Here is a 17,777-nt window from a genome sequence, read left to right on the forward strand (position 1 = left end):
ACTGCCAGTGCAGTGCTGAGGGCTGAGGCCTGAGCTGGCTGGATGGGGGTGCAGAGCGTGAGGGGGAAGGGGGCGGACCGAGGCTCTGTTAGGGGCTTTGAGTGGGCCTTAGTGTGGGCAGCGTTTTATATGAAAGTCGGTGAGGGCAGAGTGCTTGAATAAGGGTGGCTGGGAAGTTGGGCTGGGAAGGTCCAGGATGCACCCCACAGTGCTTTTGTGTACTCCCACATCCATGTACGAGTGTGACAGAGTACGGGAGACCCGGGGTGGGGGGTTTGTGGGCTTGCATCTGTGAGATCATGTGCTCATATTCACCAGTGGAATGTAAAAAGGAGAAGAAGGGAGTTCTGGTCTCTTTTCATTGTTTTCTCTTCTGTTCTCTGCTGTGCTGTGGCGTAGGCCTGTTTGCATAAGCTCTTTACAGGATTGAGCCATCCAGATGAAACAAAACCAAACTCATTTGGCTGTTTTGAAAACGATTCTCTTTATTTTGTTAGGTTCAGGCAGATCCACCTCGTTTGACATGAGAGGGGATAAAGGCTCCCTCACGTTCGGGGTCATTTCCCAGGAGCATTATTTGCATCTGCACAGCTCTTCCTCTGTGCTCTCCAACTTCTTTCATCAACAGGTCCTAAAAAGTCCCCAGACAACATGAATGAAAGATGCAATTCAACCTCCCTTTTCCCCCAGTTTTTCCCTTTCGACCTCTTCAAAAGTACAATAATCTTCAGTCACTCGCCTCCTCCTCTCCATTGCGTGGCTGTGTGTAAAACCGGAGTGGTGCTGATTAAGCCAACAGAGAGACAAACAGGAGACAAAGTCCCAGCCCACCAGTTTAGTTTCACATCCTGGACTGGAGCTGGGCTGCTGCTTGCCAAGTGGAGGGCTTTTAAACTGGGCTAAACACTAATTGCTGCCCTATTTCTTTTATGTTGCTTCTTTCCCATCTGCGATGGCGCTTCCAGACCTCCACAGCAGCCAGAGCCTCATTATAGAGGACAGTTAACAAAGGCTGGGAAACAGAAGCAAGAGAATTCACTTAGGATAGCTATCTAACCACCAACTATAAGACCTGCTCCTAAAATTGAATCAATGACAGAGGCCGGCTTGTGATAAATCCTTCTGGGATATTAAGGTATTACGGTTTTGGAAATCTCAATTATTAATCTAAATTGCTGAGACTTACTATGATAATGTAGTAAGTATGTTGTAATACAGAAGCGTGCTGGAGTACTCATTGTGTTTTTTAAGCTTTTAAAGTTTTTCATATTTTAACAACAATTACCTTATATAAACAGTGCACTAGGCAAAGTCTCCTTGCACGTTTGCCTGGTTTTGCCTCAGTTTTACCTCAGTTTCTGTTTTTTATATTTCTGTGTGAGTCAGAAGAAGGATTGAAGGGTTGACAGGAAAAAAAGATTGAGGGAAACGTTGAAGAGATGAATAAGAGGAAAGGATGAAGCAGAATGGAATGAGATCGCAGAGTTGAAGTGGAGAGTGGGGGGGGGGGGAGATGGGGGGGAAAGAAGGGGGGCGGTCACTAACAAAGCCTAATGTTGCCATGGAAACTTGTTTATGCCTCACTGATGCATCTTGTAGATCCAATTAGAGACTGATTGTGTCTGTGTCTTCATAGACACATGCACGTGCACCCTGACGTGGTGTGTGTGCACGCTCGCGCAGCTCTGTGTAAATCATATGTCTGCTCACATGCACACTAGAGAGGGCGACCGCCGAACACTGGCAAATCATTGAGAGATGTAGGACAAAGGAAACCCCGTGTCCTCTGTCTTATCGCCCCTTGAATTAATGCGACTCCCCCCCTCCCCTCAACTCCATCATCAGACAATAGTTGAGAAATAACGTCTCACCCCACTCCAACTGTTGCACAAAATAACTATAACTGAAAAGAAGAGTTGCAAAAAGGATTTTAAAGAATCACTTTTAATGAAAATCATGTTGTGGGTCATCTTTTTCTGACAATGGAAGACATATATAAAGAAAATGAAGCTCTAAATTTCTTTCCTTAGTATTTCTTTATTCAAATTGTTGTGAATTAGGTTTGAAAAAGAGTTAGTTTGTGTTGTAAAAAACACACAGGGCGGGCCACAAACTCCCTGCTTCGCTCTATTCTAATGCATCTTGTAGACGACTAAATCCATGTCTAACCTCATTGTCTTCGTCCAAGCTGACATCTGGATCAAAACTGTACTGCTGGAAAGCTCCTAACTTGCTCAGCGGCAATGGTCCCACCCACAACTCATAGGCAAATTTCTAATGAATTACTTCATCTGTGCAGAAACTATGTCCTTGAAAACAACACAGGTTTTTTAATTTAATTTTTTTAGCTAAAAACTATAGGTGTAACAATTCATTTTACCAATAATTTGATTCATTTCATAATTTGTAGTTGCTGATATGATTCGTAGTCAATATTTTTTTCATTTAGAACGATCTATTTCATTTCAATTCACAGACCTAAAACTAATCCAGCCAAAAATTCAACCAGTGGGACTCAGAGATAAATACTTGGGTACTGAACAGCGCAGGTGGAGTTTTACAGAATCCTTGTATTTCCTTCTTTTTTCCACACATTGGACTGTAATAATGGCTTCATCATTTTTTGCTGCCGTCACATGTACGTTTTAGTAAAATAAACCCACTGCACCTCAATTCAAATAGTATTTTCCAGTATCGATATAATCGATTTATTTTAAATTGAAGCGATTTGATAATGACATAGGTCGATTTGATTAAAAAGTTGCTTTGAAAAGATTGAACTAGTTGGATCGTAGGAATACAAATCAAATCATCAATTAAGTTGATTGATTGTTAACATTTGCTAAAACCGGCTTAATCATAATTAAATTACCAGTGGGAATACTTTTAAAATAGCTCAAAAGATGATCAGAGTGTGTTTTTAAACATTTTATTTGGCTTTTATTTTTTTATATTAAGAAAGAAAAGATCTAAACTTTGGTTATCACGAGAAAATATGACTCCTTATAGTCTCATTTTGAAAATATTGGCTATTTGCCAGTGTTTAACTTTGTAAGATGACCTGCGATTGCACTCCCCCCGCTTGCACTGCCTCGCTCCTCTATCAGTCCCTCTCAGAACCCATGACTGCCCTCTTTTCACCGAAGAGTCAGTCATTTAGTGGTGAAATGATGTGTGTGATGATGAAATGAGGGACAGCAGATAAGGTGAGATTACTCTCTGAGAGAGAGAGAGACAGAGGGAGCTAGCGAGGGCCCCCGGTTGCTGATGTCTTGTTAAAACGTGAGGGATCAGGAAGAACAACAAATGCATCGCGCGTTGCTAAATCCAGCCTAAATCCGCTGGCATGGGCAGATCTAGCAGATAGCCCTGCTGCTGTGCTCACAGTCTGCAATCACAACACACACACGCACACACACATGCACATACGCGCCAGTGCATAAACACACCCGTGGTCAGTCCGGCTGTCTGGGTTAATGCTTGGCTAACTGGGACAGCAGAGCTGAACCATGTTGACATTTTAAGCTTCAAACAAGTCCAGAACAATGATTCAGCCCATCTGCCCCCCACCTCTCCCACAGGATTGCAACCTCAGCTCATTTGCTGACCGACCAGCACGCATAAACACACAAGGAGAAATGCAGGAACATACACAACATCACACACTCTTCTCACGTCCTCCCCTTTTTTGGTAATAAAGGAGATCAACAAACTGATCTTGTAGTGAGAGGAGAGGTATTGTAAAGTCACATCAATTATCTTTATTACCTGGTAGATGCTCAGGCCGGGCGGAAGGTCATCATCCTCCGCCCGCTGTCCTCCTCCAAAATCGTCCTTAATCTTCAAAATCGGCTGCAGCACTGGCATCAGAAATCCTTTTTTTGTTTCTAATCCCATCTGTGGGAGCCATTTTGAGTTGGGCCATCTTGTTTCATTTTTTTTTTGGTAAACTTTAGGTATGCTTTGATTCGTGTCCAAGTATGAGGGAAAACTTCAGAGGATTTATGTGGAATGCTCTGTTGGCTAATTCCGAGCTGCGTCAAGCTGCAACATGTAACGCGACTTCTGGAAAGGCCTTGTCAGACAAAGCTAAACCAATAACTCCCACAGCTCAAAGTATTAAGACTGTATAAACTGTTTTTTATGAAGTGGTAACCAATACTTCTTTCTCTCGTCTGCCAGGTTTCTTGCCGGAAAAGGCTTAGTGATCTACCCTGACATCGGAGACAAACTGGACATCATCTGTCCCAAAGCGGACCAAGGAAGAGATTATGAGTACTACAAGCTGTACCTGGTGAAGAGAGAGCAGGCGGAGAGCTGCAGTACTGTACTCGATCCAAATGTACTGGTCAACTGCAACAAGCCTGAGAAGGACATCAAATTCACTATCAAATTCCAGGAGTTCAGTCCAAACTACATGGGCTTGGAGTTCAGGAGGAAACTCAACTACTACATCACCTGTAAGTTTGACAGGAAAGACGATTTACTGTTGATATTGTGCTTCATAATGTTCACTCAACCGCAGCAGACTGCCGAACACTCTGGGTAATAATCTCTGTTTCACATTCAGTCACACGCAGTCACCCTCAGGAGCTTCACGGCAAAACTGAGATTTAATGGCAGCTGATGCAGACCCAAAGCAACAGCTGGAGGTGCATTGCTTAAGGCAGAGTGGTGTTAGCTGTGGAGGCTTTCAGGCACTCGGTTTCATTGCAAACCAGCAACCTATTTTTCAAAATGTTGTTTCTTAATTAGTGAAAAAACGTTGTGTAGAAATTAAAACAAAACAAAAACCACATACAGTTTGCAAATAATTCAAATTATCATTATCATCATTATTTATAAAGTACTTTAATACAAATAAAAATTGAAAAAAAGCACTGTACATTAAAGCTGAGCATAATAAAAAACAGTTAAAGACAAATGTAATATATAATTAAATAGAAAAATAATAACTATCTAAAGGTAAAAAACATAAAACACAACAAAAACTGATCTTGACAATAATATTGATCAATATTTATCATTAAAGATTGATAATAAAAAATGCACAAAACAAAAATGTATCTATGCCAATCATAAGTGATGCTTGTATGACTAACACTGTCATGCTAGACCTTATTTTTTTAGAAAACAAAATATATGTTTTTATTAATAGTTTTTAATTAACTTTAATGTATTTAAATCATATAAATGATTTTAAAATACCTTTAAAAACTTTCTAAATTACAGTACCAGTGTTTAGGGAGAGCCAAAGGTCACAAACTTTTAAACATTATTTTATTGAACTTTTCACTTGAAAATATTCACAAATCCACCAAAAAACTACCGGTAATAATGAAATTTTAATTTACTTTTTTTGGGTCAATGTTTGAGCTTTTGTTTTAGAAAAAAAAAAACACAAACTCAACTGTCGTAATTTTAAGTTTAATCCTTTCTGTTGTTTTGCTGCACTTACTGAGCATTAAAAAAATCTGTTTGATAAATTTCAAAACATCAATTGTTTAATAATGACCACAGTTGGCATCTGCAGTTTTGAAAGAGAACAAACTAGAACCTGCGGCAACATTTTGGGGTTCCGTTTGCAGTTAAATAGATTCAAAGTTTTGTCAAATGTAAGAAGTTTTACAGTTGCTTGTCAAACTTTACATAGAAGTTTGAAGTTGTTTGACACCAAATTGCGGCTGAGTTCAAACCCTTTTTTTTTTTATATGACAGTCACTCTGTGTCTTGTCTTCTGATATGCATCTCAGGTTGAAAGAACCACTTAGCTCAACAAAAATGCCCACAGGATCAAGAGGTGGTCACTTGAGGAGCTGGTAACTCTACGATTAATGCAGAAGCTTCCCTTAGCTGCACTTTTTTGTGTGTAAGCTCCTTGTCGTGGATAGCGGTGCTGTCAGGATTTTGGGTGGGTAGTGTATAAGGAGCTGGAGGAGGTGAAACCACAGCAGAGACCACAGGTTTAACGGGAGGAGTCAGGGGAGCAGGAAAAGCTGAAACCGCAGCCGAGTCTGCGAACGGACTGGGTGCTGGCTCTGTTTCAGTCAGGTTTCTGCTCAAACCCTCTAGTGCTGCAGTGAAGACCACAGGTTCAATGGGAGGAGCTGGAGTGGCAGGAAAGTCTGAAACCACAGCCCAGTCTGGTTCCCGGGCAGGTTTTGGCTCCTTGTCCATAGGCTTTTCATTTACATTCCCCTTAGTCTGAACATTAGAAATGGAGTCAGGCTCAACAGGAGGTTGGGGGTGGAATTCATGTCTCCACGGGGGGTTTTAGCCCTGCATTGGCTGCTGGCCGCTACTCTGTCACAGCAGGGATAATGTCATCCTGCCTGGAATGACGGTACGAGGGTCAGCAGTGGGTGTCAGATGAGCTAGTCCTTTGAGGCTCTGCAGCTGAAGCATCCAACAAATGTTCCCCACTGAGACATTCACTATTTTACTCAGCTGCTCTGCTGCAAACTTAGCGATTCTGCTCATCAGGATGTAGACAGAACCGTTTTATCCCTGACGGAGCAGCAAAAGATAAACTGCTGTTCACACCAGTCAGATAGCGGAGCTTTGCTCCAAAGTGATTTTTTTCGTTTAACTCCTACAAATGCTGAGCTATTAGGCAAGCGTGTTTACAGATGGATGGGTGGGAAGCACTCAGAAGCCCTGCAGGACTCTTTGACTCACCTGCATCTCCACTTTTTCTGGATTCAGCGGTTCCTGGAGATTGTTTATCTGAAACTTTGGATAATCGTGTTACTCTGAGAACTCTGGGATCTCTATAGGCCACTGTCAGCATAAATACATATAATATTAATAAAACTTTATTGAAGATATTAAAACACTGGTGTTTAATAGGAGTCACGTTGAACTTGCAAGAAAACGAAACATTGTGGATTAATGAGATTTTAGAAATATCTAAGTTTCAAACTCAATGTCCCTCCTTTTTTGCTGACTTCTCACACCTAAAATCAGATATCAGAGTTTGGAAATATTTGGACGATGATCTAAAACTTGACATCAAACTGCTCCAGCTCTCAAGTTTCTGCTCCCACCAGCCTGAGCAGAGACTTGGCATCTTTCTCTTCGAAACCTCCCAGCTCAAACTCCCAAAGAAAACAGGGGATCTACTTCTTCTTTGACCAAGGTCTTTGTTAGAAACAGATTGAACTAGCATTTACAGAGCAGAGGCAATAATTCTGAACTCAAGCATGCTTTTATCTGGTTAATTAAAGGTAATAAAATGTGCATTTCATCACAGAACTGAGGCGATTTCTTAGACAAACCAGATGGAATGAACTGATCTAATTTAATTTATTGCATTTTTGAGTAATGTAATTTGTTTTAAGTATTTTTAGAGTTTAAAGAAACAACTTTTAAAATCACGATTACTTCTAATCAAAAATGTATCAAAAATAATTATAATAATAATTAGACAGCAGTTTTGTTGGATGACGACATTAAACTTCTTAAAGTTCCACTTCTATTTTCTTTCGATCTATTGTAAAGTTATTCCCAGTGGTCTGGTAATTATGAGTTAGCTATTTTTGGCCATAATCATAAAATCTGTGTCATTTTCTAGGACATGTGGTAGGACTGTTGGCGTAAAGTAAGCCTTCCTCCATTTCCCATCATCCAGCTCTTTACAAGCTCTCACGCTAGCTTACAGCCCCTCACAAGCCCAACCTCCCATTAACAGTGCAACAAAAATGGCGAGCAATATCGGTGCTATCCAAGTGTACAGTTTTTAGAGCCAGATGCCAGCTCAGACAAGGGAAAAGAAGGATCTATTTGTCTGTGGAAGCATCGGGATGAAGGGAGGAGGGAGCTTGTGGCCTGCTGACTGTAGCCCCTGTGTCCATGCTACAAGCTTTTTCCAACTGCATTTTTTTGTCTGCTCCCGATTCATATTAATTTGGTTAAAGAAATACTCAGAAACGTAATTTTAAGCTTAATTTTCTTTATAGATGTCCCCCATTATGAGAAAATGCCACAAGAACATGTTAAAACCCAATTTTCATGAGAGTAGGTCTTAAAAATGATTTAAATCCAAAAAGTGAACCAAAACACAACTAAACTAGTCATCTGAGATGGTATCTGAGTCAGCAGAGCTCTTCATGTGATTAATACTTTCAGTTACTGTTTAAAATGGATGAAAAAACAGCAAACTTGAGATTCTCGCAAGTAGACTTCTGTGCTCCATTCACTGAAATTTGTCAGTGTTTGCTGCTGTTTTTTTTTTCTTTTTCTTTTTTTAAATACCACTTCAAGAAAATCCACAACAAAGTTCTTACAAGTCTGAGTTCAGAAAACAAGACTCCAGCGGTTCAACATCAGGAAAGCTCTCTCCACAGATGTGGGGGAAATTGTGTGAGTTCGGACAGAAATGTTTCCTTATCTGACACATCAGAGAAGGTCGCCACAGAGAAAAGTCTTTTTTTTTTTTTTTCTGCACCCAGTACAGACATGAACCAGTTTATTACATCGTTCAAAAACATCGCAGATTTATTGCGCCGATTCTTATTCCTTGGAAAACCGTGTATATGTTTCACTTCTGTAATCAGTTTAAAAGATTTTGATCTTTCGAGGTGAAAAAAGCAGCCCAGTGGTGCCACAGAGACTGCACACAGAGACACAGACTAATGTGATGTTGAATTTTCTTTTTAATGAGATTCTGTAGAATGGTGGCACTTGCTTCATAAGGCAAAATTGTTGTTGTGACACTGCATACTTCATCCTAATGAAACTGCATAGCCTGCTGTTTAATTCAGAGAGACCTGACTTTTTGACTTTTTGTTTCTGGAAAACTGCCAGTCAGGGTCCTCTGCCACATCGGTGTAATTGATTGCTCCCCAAATCAGTGCAATTATTAGAGATGATCCTGAAATTAGAAAAGCGGCGTCTGGATTCATAGGCAGTGAGCTGCGTTACGCAAGAGCAGCTGGCACAGAGAGAAATCGATAAGAGCTCCACAATCTGTGAGGAAATATGGGCTCATTTCCAAAAATGAGGCACATCGTGTAAAATTGTTGCATTCAATGTCGCTCAATTAAGATCATGCACATTGAGCGCTGTTCCCAAGTGTGGTTATTGAAACAATAATATTTTGAAATGCTTCATAAGACAGAAAGCTGCAAAAATGTTGTACGCTCCTCATTTCAATGGAAAATCCACTCAGAATGCCATCCCACGTAAGTTTTTCTTTTGATCTGTATCGGCCCCATCAGTTTTTGTAAACTCTTCCAGGCTGCAGGGAAGCATGAAGCTTGTGATGTTATCAAGTGACAATTTTCAAGGTGCTGGTTTCTTTGGCAACATGTCATGTGGGCTTTTAGGAAGCGGTTCCTGTGTTACATTGAAGCCACATGCTTTTAGAAAACACCTCGAGCGCATTTGGCATCTTTTTCAAAGATTTCCTGGGTCGTGGCTGTTTCACATATTGTCTCCTGATTACATCATAAATATTTTAACTAACTTTATTCATGACATGTGCGTGGGCACGCTGCAGTCGGATTCAGGATTAGAGCGAAAGCATCATCTTTTGCTTCAGGATGAATTCATTTTTCTACAACACTCTTGTGGTGTCTCTTTGGTCTAACAGCAGTCTTGCTGATGTGTTTTTTTATGCAAACAACTAGAAAACTTGAAAGTCTTTCTGTACAGTTTCCGACTGTAAACTCATAATGAGAGCCAGTTGGGTACCCTCAACCGGGGAGGCTTGTCTCACAGGATCCAGCTTGATGGTGGATCATTATTAGGCTCATATACAGTAACGCTGGCGCGTCAGCAGTAATCGGATGTAGCATTTGTCTCGGTATTATGTTAATGTTGTTGTTCTTTGCAGTGGGAAGAGCCTCTTTTATCTGTTGTGCTGCAGCCTGTGCATTCACCATAACACACTTCATCTATCATTTAGATAATAGCCTTGTGTGGTTTGTGAGCATTGTGTGCGGCAATTTTTTTTTTCCTCAAAGAGGGACCCTGAGATGTGGACTGGAAACGCAGCTTAAATGCACAGCTCATAATGTCCACAGAGTGTACGTCAAGGCCCCGTTACGCCAGCTTATCCTTCCCCAAGAAGATGTCAGTGCATTATCCCGGCGTCTCTGCTGGGAATGTAGTCCAGCCAGCCAGCGGAGCGGTGTAAATCTGCTCTGCCTATAAAGACCAGGCTTATCTGTGCTGATTAACGGTTGGACGTAGCAGACACACTATGTGAGATGAGAGGAAGATGCATAGGAAGCGGACATTCCTCTGAATCCTTCCTGGAGCCTTTCTTCAGTCCAACCCTTGGCCTCCGGCTCTGTTAGTCTTTCCCTCTATCGGCCCCCCCATCCACCTACAACCCTCACTCCTGCTCCATCCAGGCTGAATAAGCAACAAAATGTGTGAGGGGGTGAAAAAAAGAAAGCAGCAAATGGGGTGAATGCGTGTCTGTGAATCCCGTCCACACGGTCCCGTCCATCCCGTCCCAGCTTTGACAGGAGTTGCAAGGGGGTTAAAGGTTAAAATGCACAGCCCAGGGGTCATGGAAACACCACAGGGGGGGTCAGTAATGATAACCTGGCACTGATCTAAACCCCAGACCAGCGCCAGCTTGTGCTGTCCATCAGCACCCCCTGCCCCTAGAGTATACACACACATGTATGTATACATACACCTTTGAGCCCGTCTGGTGCAATAGTGAACAAACTGGTTATATTTCATTGCTTTGTCTAAACAAAGGATATCGAATGAGCTGTTTGTGAGGGAAATGGCTGCGCTGTGTTTAGTGGTTAGAGTGAGTAGAGGGCTGATTTTACGCAGGTGGCTTTTAAGGAAAGGAAAATGTAATGGGCAAAATGAGCAACAGAGGGAGAAAGGAATGTGTATACTCTTACACAAATACATGCAGGAATTATTTTTTATTTAGTCACGAGAAAAAGGTTTAACTTTTCAGAGCAAATGCTGATCCCAGGATAAAGTAAATGATTAGGATATTAAGATGCATGCGAGATTACCAATTTTTCTGAGTGCTTTTCCATTACAAGATGTAAACATCTCTTCAGAAAAGACGTTTTCTTCCCTCTTTTGTCCTTAATGGAAACAACACACGGGCGGATGGGGTAAAATGTCAACAGCGGTGGATACTCATTTGACAGAAGAACTATTAATTCCACTGCAGCTCTAATGTGTCATTTTATGAGAGGAAAATAGTAATATAAAAACTCTTGACAATGATCCAGACACAGCAAACGATGCTTAACAGAAATTGAAAAGGAAAGTGCCTAAAAAAGGACCCAATTGTTAGCAAATGAAGGTAAATTAAATAAAAGATCATTTTACAAACCACAGCCAAAATCCAAAAACCTGTCATTTTCAAGGACATAGTTTAAGGAGTTCACTAGAAATTCACCTCTGAGTTGTAGGTGGGATTGTTGGTGCAGAGTAAGCCCGCCCCCATTTCCCATCATCCATCTGCTAACACATTCTCCCATTAGCTTACAGTCCCTCACAGCCCCAACTTCACATTACTGTTGCAAAAAAATGGCAAGCAATATCGGAACTGTCTAGGTGTACAGTTTTTCTGCCACATGCCAGGTGAGAAGAATGTGGACATAAATGGATCTGTTTGCAAGTGGATTCATCAGAATGGAGCAGAGAAGTGGAGCTTGTAGCCCGCCCAGAGCAAATTTTCTACATCACAATGTTTTCGTCTGCTCCTTATTCACCATGATTTAAATAAAAAAATACTCAGAAACGCAATTTGATGCTTAATTTTCTTTATACATGTCCTCTAAAATCAGAAAAATGCTACAAGAACATGTTAAAAACACCAATTTCCATCAGAGTGAGTCTTTAAAGTAGACCGACTGATGTTCTTCTTATTTTTTTTGTCCTTCTAAGTGCTGGCACATCACTAAAAAAAGAAAAAAAAGTCCCCCCATTTTCTCATCATCTCTTATTGAAATAATGTGGCATGGCTGCTCGCTGATTGCTTTTCTGTGGTCTGCTGGGCGATAAATCTCAGTTTCTCATAAGGTTAAAGCCACAGAGCTGTAAACAGAGGCAGCATGTCGAGATGCACCTCTTTTTTTCCCCCCTAATTTCCTGCAGGGTTAGCCTGATCCCTCCCGACAGCTGTCACTCTCAATAGCGCCGTACCATCGTGGACCCTGACACGTGCCGGTTTCCCCCGTCAGAGTACTGCCACGGGGAAGCATACACTTTTTCATCTCAGTGAACATAATAATGTCCAGTCACAACAAACACTGAGTTTATTCTAGATAGTTGTTTTTTTCTGTTTGCTTTTTTTGGGTGAACCCATCTGGAATTTGGCTGTTTATTTGAGAAACAAGGAGGAAATGATAAGCATTTTTTTTTTTTGGGTAATAGGAAAGGCTGTGCTCATTTCCTGAATCATTGGGATATGACCCAGTTTCAAAAACAAACAAACCTGAGATGATATCCGACATGCTGCATGTGACCCGTTCTACGGATCGGATTAAGGTTATAAAGCCGGTTGTAAACCTTTTGTTTTATTGCAGCAAGGGCTTTCCCCCCACCCCACAGAACCTACAGATAGTTAACTTCATTATAAAGGGCTCTTCCTTCAAATGCTCCCACACAGAAACTCGCTGCAATAACGCACAATTTAAAAAATATAAAACTCACAGTCATGCATGCAAACAAAGTCTTGTGTGCAGCTAAACACTGATAGAGGCAGCTTGATTTAATAAAAGTACTCGGATTAGAAAAAAAGTGTTAAATGTCAAGTCTTTGAAAATGATCATGATCAAATTCTAACCACATATAAAAAAAAAGCAGCTGTCTGTTGTCAGATCGAAGACCCATTGATTTCTAGATTACAGGGGTGCAAAAACATACATTTGTAAATCACTTAAATTAGTTTTTGTGGAGGACTGCTAACAGTTAACATCTGGGAACACCCATCAGTAAAATCACATTGAAAGATTTTAATTAAAAAGCGATGGAAGCTGTCCAGGACTTCCCTTTAGCATCGTTTATAGACTCTCTCATGTGCTTATTATGAGAGAGGAACAAAAGGATGTTTTCATTTTATGGCACAACTGTCAGATTGTGGACATTAAAAAGCCCTGACGTGGCATTTAATGAGTATTTATGTTCCCCTTGGCTCTACTTAATCTTCTGTTTTAAAATGGATGAAAACGAATAACAAACACTCTGGAAAATATGTAATTTGAATGATCTAATTTATTAGGAGTATCAGATAGTGTCTTTCATGCGGTGAACTTAAAAAACACAGAAAAAGCGGTTTAAAAGCACATTCTACATCAAGTAGGACCATTTTCAAAGAAGTTTTTGCTTGTTAAGCCACTTTACACTAACAGACAAAGTATTAAAGAATAAAAAAATGGTTTTGCTTTGATGCATAATAAAACATAGCATACAACTCAAGAATAAAATATTTCTTTTAAAGATTCCCAAAGTGATATGAGGAAGCTAGAGGAAAAAATAGTGTTTAAAACAAGATGTATATACGGACAGAACCCCTTTAAGTTCTTTTTAATGCCCCGATGATTCATAGTTAAAGCGTAAATTGGCTTAACAAATGAAAACCACATTCCTTTGAAAACGGTCATGTCAAAGGACTGGACTGAAAATGAGTGAAAAAGCAGCTGCTGTCCGGAGAAAAATCCTGAAAAAAACCCTCAGAAAACCCGGAGATTTGTTGCTCAAGCCCACTTTGAAAGATAACCAGAAAAGTCTGGCTCCCTGGAAACACCGTCCTAAAGAAATGAGGTGCAGCTTAAGACTTTTTTCTTATTTCCAGTTGTCTGTCTCTTTTTTTTTTCTTTTTGCCATTAAGTCATCTTCCAAATCACAAAGATTTTATGGTACGGGTTATTTACGTTACTGATTTGAGTTTAAAGCTGCTAATCAGTAAGCCTTAAAGGATTTCATTTTCAAAGTAAACCTGGCCAACAGGTCAGGTTAGCAGTGGAGCAGCCTGGCCCCTGATAAGGAGCTTTAACCCCCCTGTGAGTGAATATGGCCCGGTGTTTATTAGCGCGCCAGAGTAATATATGCCTTTTTGCTTGCTTTGCAAATCTATCCAGGCTGGCTTTGCTGCTTCTCCTTTGGATATTTCGCTCGTTGAGGGTTAGCAGGCACAGCGTTATTGTCGCCGGTTATTGCCTTTCGTTTATTACAGGGGAGTTTGTTTAGAGTGGAGGGGGTTTGTTGGGGAGGGCACTAGGTCCCTGCCTTGGAGAGGGCTGCTCACATGTCTACACAAGTGTACGGTAACCATTGGTTACGACGGAGCGAGATGAAGCTGATATATTCATGTATTCATCTCAATTAGCGTGCTCCAAATGCAGATACTCATCCCTCCTCAGCTGTGCTCCCTGTTTATCTTATTAGAATATTTGATCCCGCTTGCGAGGCTTCTCTTGCTCCCTTCCTCGCCGCGTTAACCCCTCGTCTTCGCTCCTCAAAACCATCCGTTTCTGCCCCAGAGCTTGTTTGAGTCCAGGTGATTTTTTTTTTTCTTGCTGATTATTTTGCGAGCAGACGTGAAAAGAAAAAAACCCCAGAAAGACTGGATTTTCTTTTCTCCTCATAAGGGTAAAACCGTATTTCTTGAGTAACCTTCCCCCTTAAAAACAATGTGGAAAGTAGCTTTCTGAGTTTGACTTATTTCTCTTTTCCTAACTTGAAACAATTTCAGCGCTTTTGCAATTCCCAAATAGCTCCAGGCTAAAAAAGGGAAGATTGCTGCATGGATTCATGTCTGGAGTTGATGGTGATTAGGAAACGTAAATGTAGGACAAGAGAAGTTGAGCATCATTGTCCATGAGGCAAATAGTTCTGGACAATTGTCGGTACATACAAAAGCACAGGATGAAACAATGAAGCCCATAATCTGAAACACTCTGCAAAGGCATATTTCTCTTTCCATCTAAAATGTTTGAGGTTGTTTGCCCTCTTCTTTGCCAACAACACATATTCTCGCGGTCTTTCTTCTACAGCCAACAGCTAATCTCAAATCACAGCTCTCTGTCTGTCAGATGGAGCTCGCTCTCCCTCTCCACCATCCCTGGAGCAGTGGTTTGTCTTTTCCAAGGCACACTCTGAAATGGCTTTGTTTTCCGACAGCCATTCAGTGGCACCCCCAGCCGGGGCCTGCCAAGAAGTCCGCCTCCCTGAGCTGGAGCCCGGGCTTGTTTACACAAAATCATCGCAGAAATATGGGTGTATAATTATAGAGGTTGTTAGTTTTAATGTTGCATCCTTGCAATGGAAACCACCACATGCTTGGTCAGCTTCGATATAGAGCGCCTGATGAAACTCTGACCGGGTATGGCGTGAACATTTCTGTGGGGAGTGTTTTTCTTTTTTTTGGTCTTTTTTCTTTTTTTGGTGGGAGACGTAACAGAGAAAAAGTTGATTCTTGATGGAATCAAATCTGTGCAAAGCAAGCAAACATGAATCACGAGGCGGCGATAGAGATTTCTGCGGTTGTCCGACGCATAAATACAGAGTCTAAATACTACCCTGTGAGCCAGGACCAAGCCCGTTTCTGTGAATTCAGCTCAGCGGCAGAATGTTCATGTTCCATTCCAGCATGACCACAGACACACAAACAAAGTAACAGGAGCAGACAAACACACAGGTCTGTGAGTGCGCACAAACACACATGCATAAATAAGCACAAAGCCACATAAGCAATTTTAAATACAGTATATATAAATAAATATATACGTTGCATGCAAATAGATCCACACATATAAATCCAATGCGCCCTTTGTCTCCTATGCACATATTTGCTTTCCTAATAGGAACTGCTTCTTGCATTGTGTGTTTGTTAATGTGCGTTCAAGAGAGCAGCAGCTCAGCTGTGCGTGAGATATTTTCAGTCAGCAGTCCCACAGGTGCAGTGTGTGTGCTGTCAGAGTTTGTGCTCACCATGATGGATGGATGCTGAGGAAAAAAAGCGTGTCTTCAAATAAATATGAGCCGTGTTTGAGCTCAGCCTGCCTCTCACGATGACGATTCTTCAGGAGCAATTTTGCCTCCCAGTCAAAACCCCTGGGCCACATTTCTCTCTCTGTCTTCCCTTCTCTCTCCCCGTGTTTTCCTGCAACTTAATCTTTCTCTCACTCCACCTTTGCCATGCCACCTATTTCTCTCTGCTCTGTAGATCTCACCCCGTCTCCTCCCTCCTTGTGTCTCTCCTGCACAGTGACAGATCCTGCAGGAAATTGTTCTGCGATGGCTAGACATTTTTGTGTTGTAGCTGTTTATTTGTGCAAAGGGGGGCACAGGAGTCCAGTGGCTTAGTTTATTTTGCTCCGGGGGCTAAGCCCCTGCAACTCTTTTACCGTCAAATGCCAAAAAAGATCTGATCCCCGATCAGCGTGGGTTTTACCGTGTAACCAATACCAGGGATGAAGAGAGAAGGGAGCAAAGGATGTAATCAGTGCGTGTGTGCGTGCATGTTTGCATCAGCTGCTAGCCCTGTGTGTGTTAGGATGTAATCAGCAGCGTTATTTCTGTGGTCTGCTGTGTTCTCTGATTGGGGTTTTGTGAATAACAGAGGATGGGAGGGAAAGTGTTTCTTTCCCGGCTTCTTGCGTTGCAGCCCGGCCTTGGAGACGGTGAAGCCTCTCAGCGGTTTGGATGCAAACTCGGAGCCTTGGCGCTTTTGCGCACTAGCTTCATCATGCCCTCTATCCATTATGTGTCTGTCAGTGTGTCAACATGTGTCTCCCGGTGTCTGTGTTTGTGTGTCGCAGCCTGTTAGAAGTGTTTTGACTTGAAACGGTCTTGGCTGCAGTCGACTCGCCCCCATGTTAACAGGTAAAGGAGAATCCCTCAGGGTTTGGACACACCGGCTCACACATAAGCACTCGTGTCACGCAAACTCACCATTGCAGGGACATGTGCGCGCCCACACGCCTTTCCCCATCTCTTTTTTTTCTTCCGTTTGCAAATTTGTTTTGTGACAACAGATGGGACTCTTCTCTCCAACAAGTGCTCTCTCTGTCTCTCCAAGGCCATCTTACCATCTCTGCTGTCTGTTTGCTCCACAATCTAGCGCTCTGAAAATTAGACAGCTATTTGTTGGAGGCATACATCAAGCCCCTGAATGCTGCCACCCCCTCGATGAGAGGGCGCTTTCATTTTTCCCCTTGTATCTTGAAAAACAAAAGGTTCATCCAAAATAAAGCATGAATTGCTTTGAGTGCATCATTGGATAGCTCTCTCACACAAAACACCTCACTGGGTTTGACTGTTTAAGGTGGAGCTTCCAAGCGTGCAATCTATTGTTTGTTTGTTTGCTTCCTATTGTTGATAAAAAAATTTTTTGGGATGTTGTGCTGAGCAACACAAGGCTGAATCAGTTGTCATAACTCTCTTCTGGAGGCCAGATTGAAAAGGTCAGTGAGAATGAAGCTCCTTTATCCATGGAGGATGGATGGATGTAGAGTAGGAACTGCAAGCAGGAACTTAGTACACATGTTTAAATACATTTACATAAATGCACACACATGCACAAACACAAACGCCCCCCTGCAAGCTCATATTTCACATGCAGCAGGAGGAGTGAGGAGACCTCTTTGGATTTCTTGTCTGACATAAATTGTGCCTGTTCCTCTCGCTTTAGCTCTGGTTTCGCTCAGGAAGGGGGTTTACTCGCAGATTACCTCGTCAGTCGGTTGAGATTTTTTTTTTTTTTGGAGCCATGTGGCCTTTGACATGCCACCACTATCTCCCGCCACATTCCGATCCATCCCAGTGGTTCCTTTATCAGGCTG

The 17,777-nt window shown here is 41.7% G+C and overlaps 1 protein-coding gene across 1 annotated transcript in view; it reads left to right on the forward strand.

Moving 5' to 3' along the window:
• efnb1 (ephrin B1) overlaps positions 1–17,777 on the forward strand; it is a 62,373-nt gene that overhangs the window by 20,367 nt on the left and 24,229 nt on the right. Inside the window, exon 2 of the mRNA XM_004073539.4 lies at positions 4,183–4,460. Coding sequence (XP_004073587.1) covers positions 4,183–4,460 — 278 coding nt within the window. The remainder of the gene's footprint in view (positions 1–4,182; positions 4,461–17,777) is intronic.

The sequence above is a fragment of the Oryzias latipes genome, chromosome 10 (genome assembly GCF_002234675.1).
Source record: "Oryzias latipes chromosome 10, ASM223467v1".
NCBI classification, from domain to species: Eukaryota; Metazoa; Chordata; class Actinopteri; order Beloniformes; family Adrianichthyidae; genus Oryzias; species Oryzias latipes.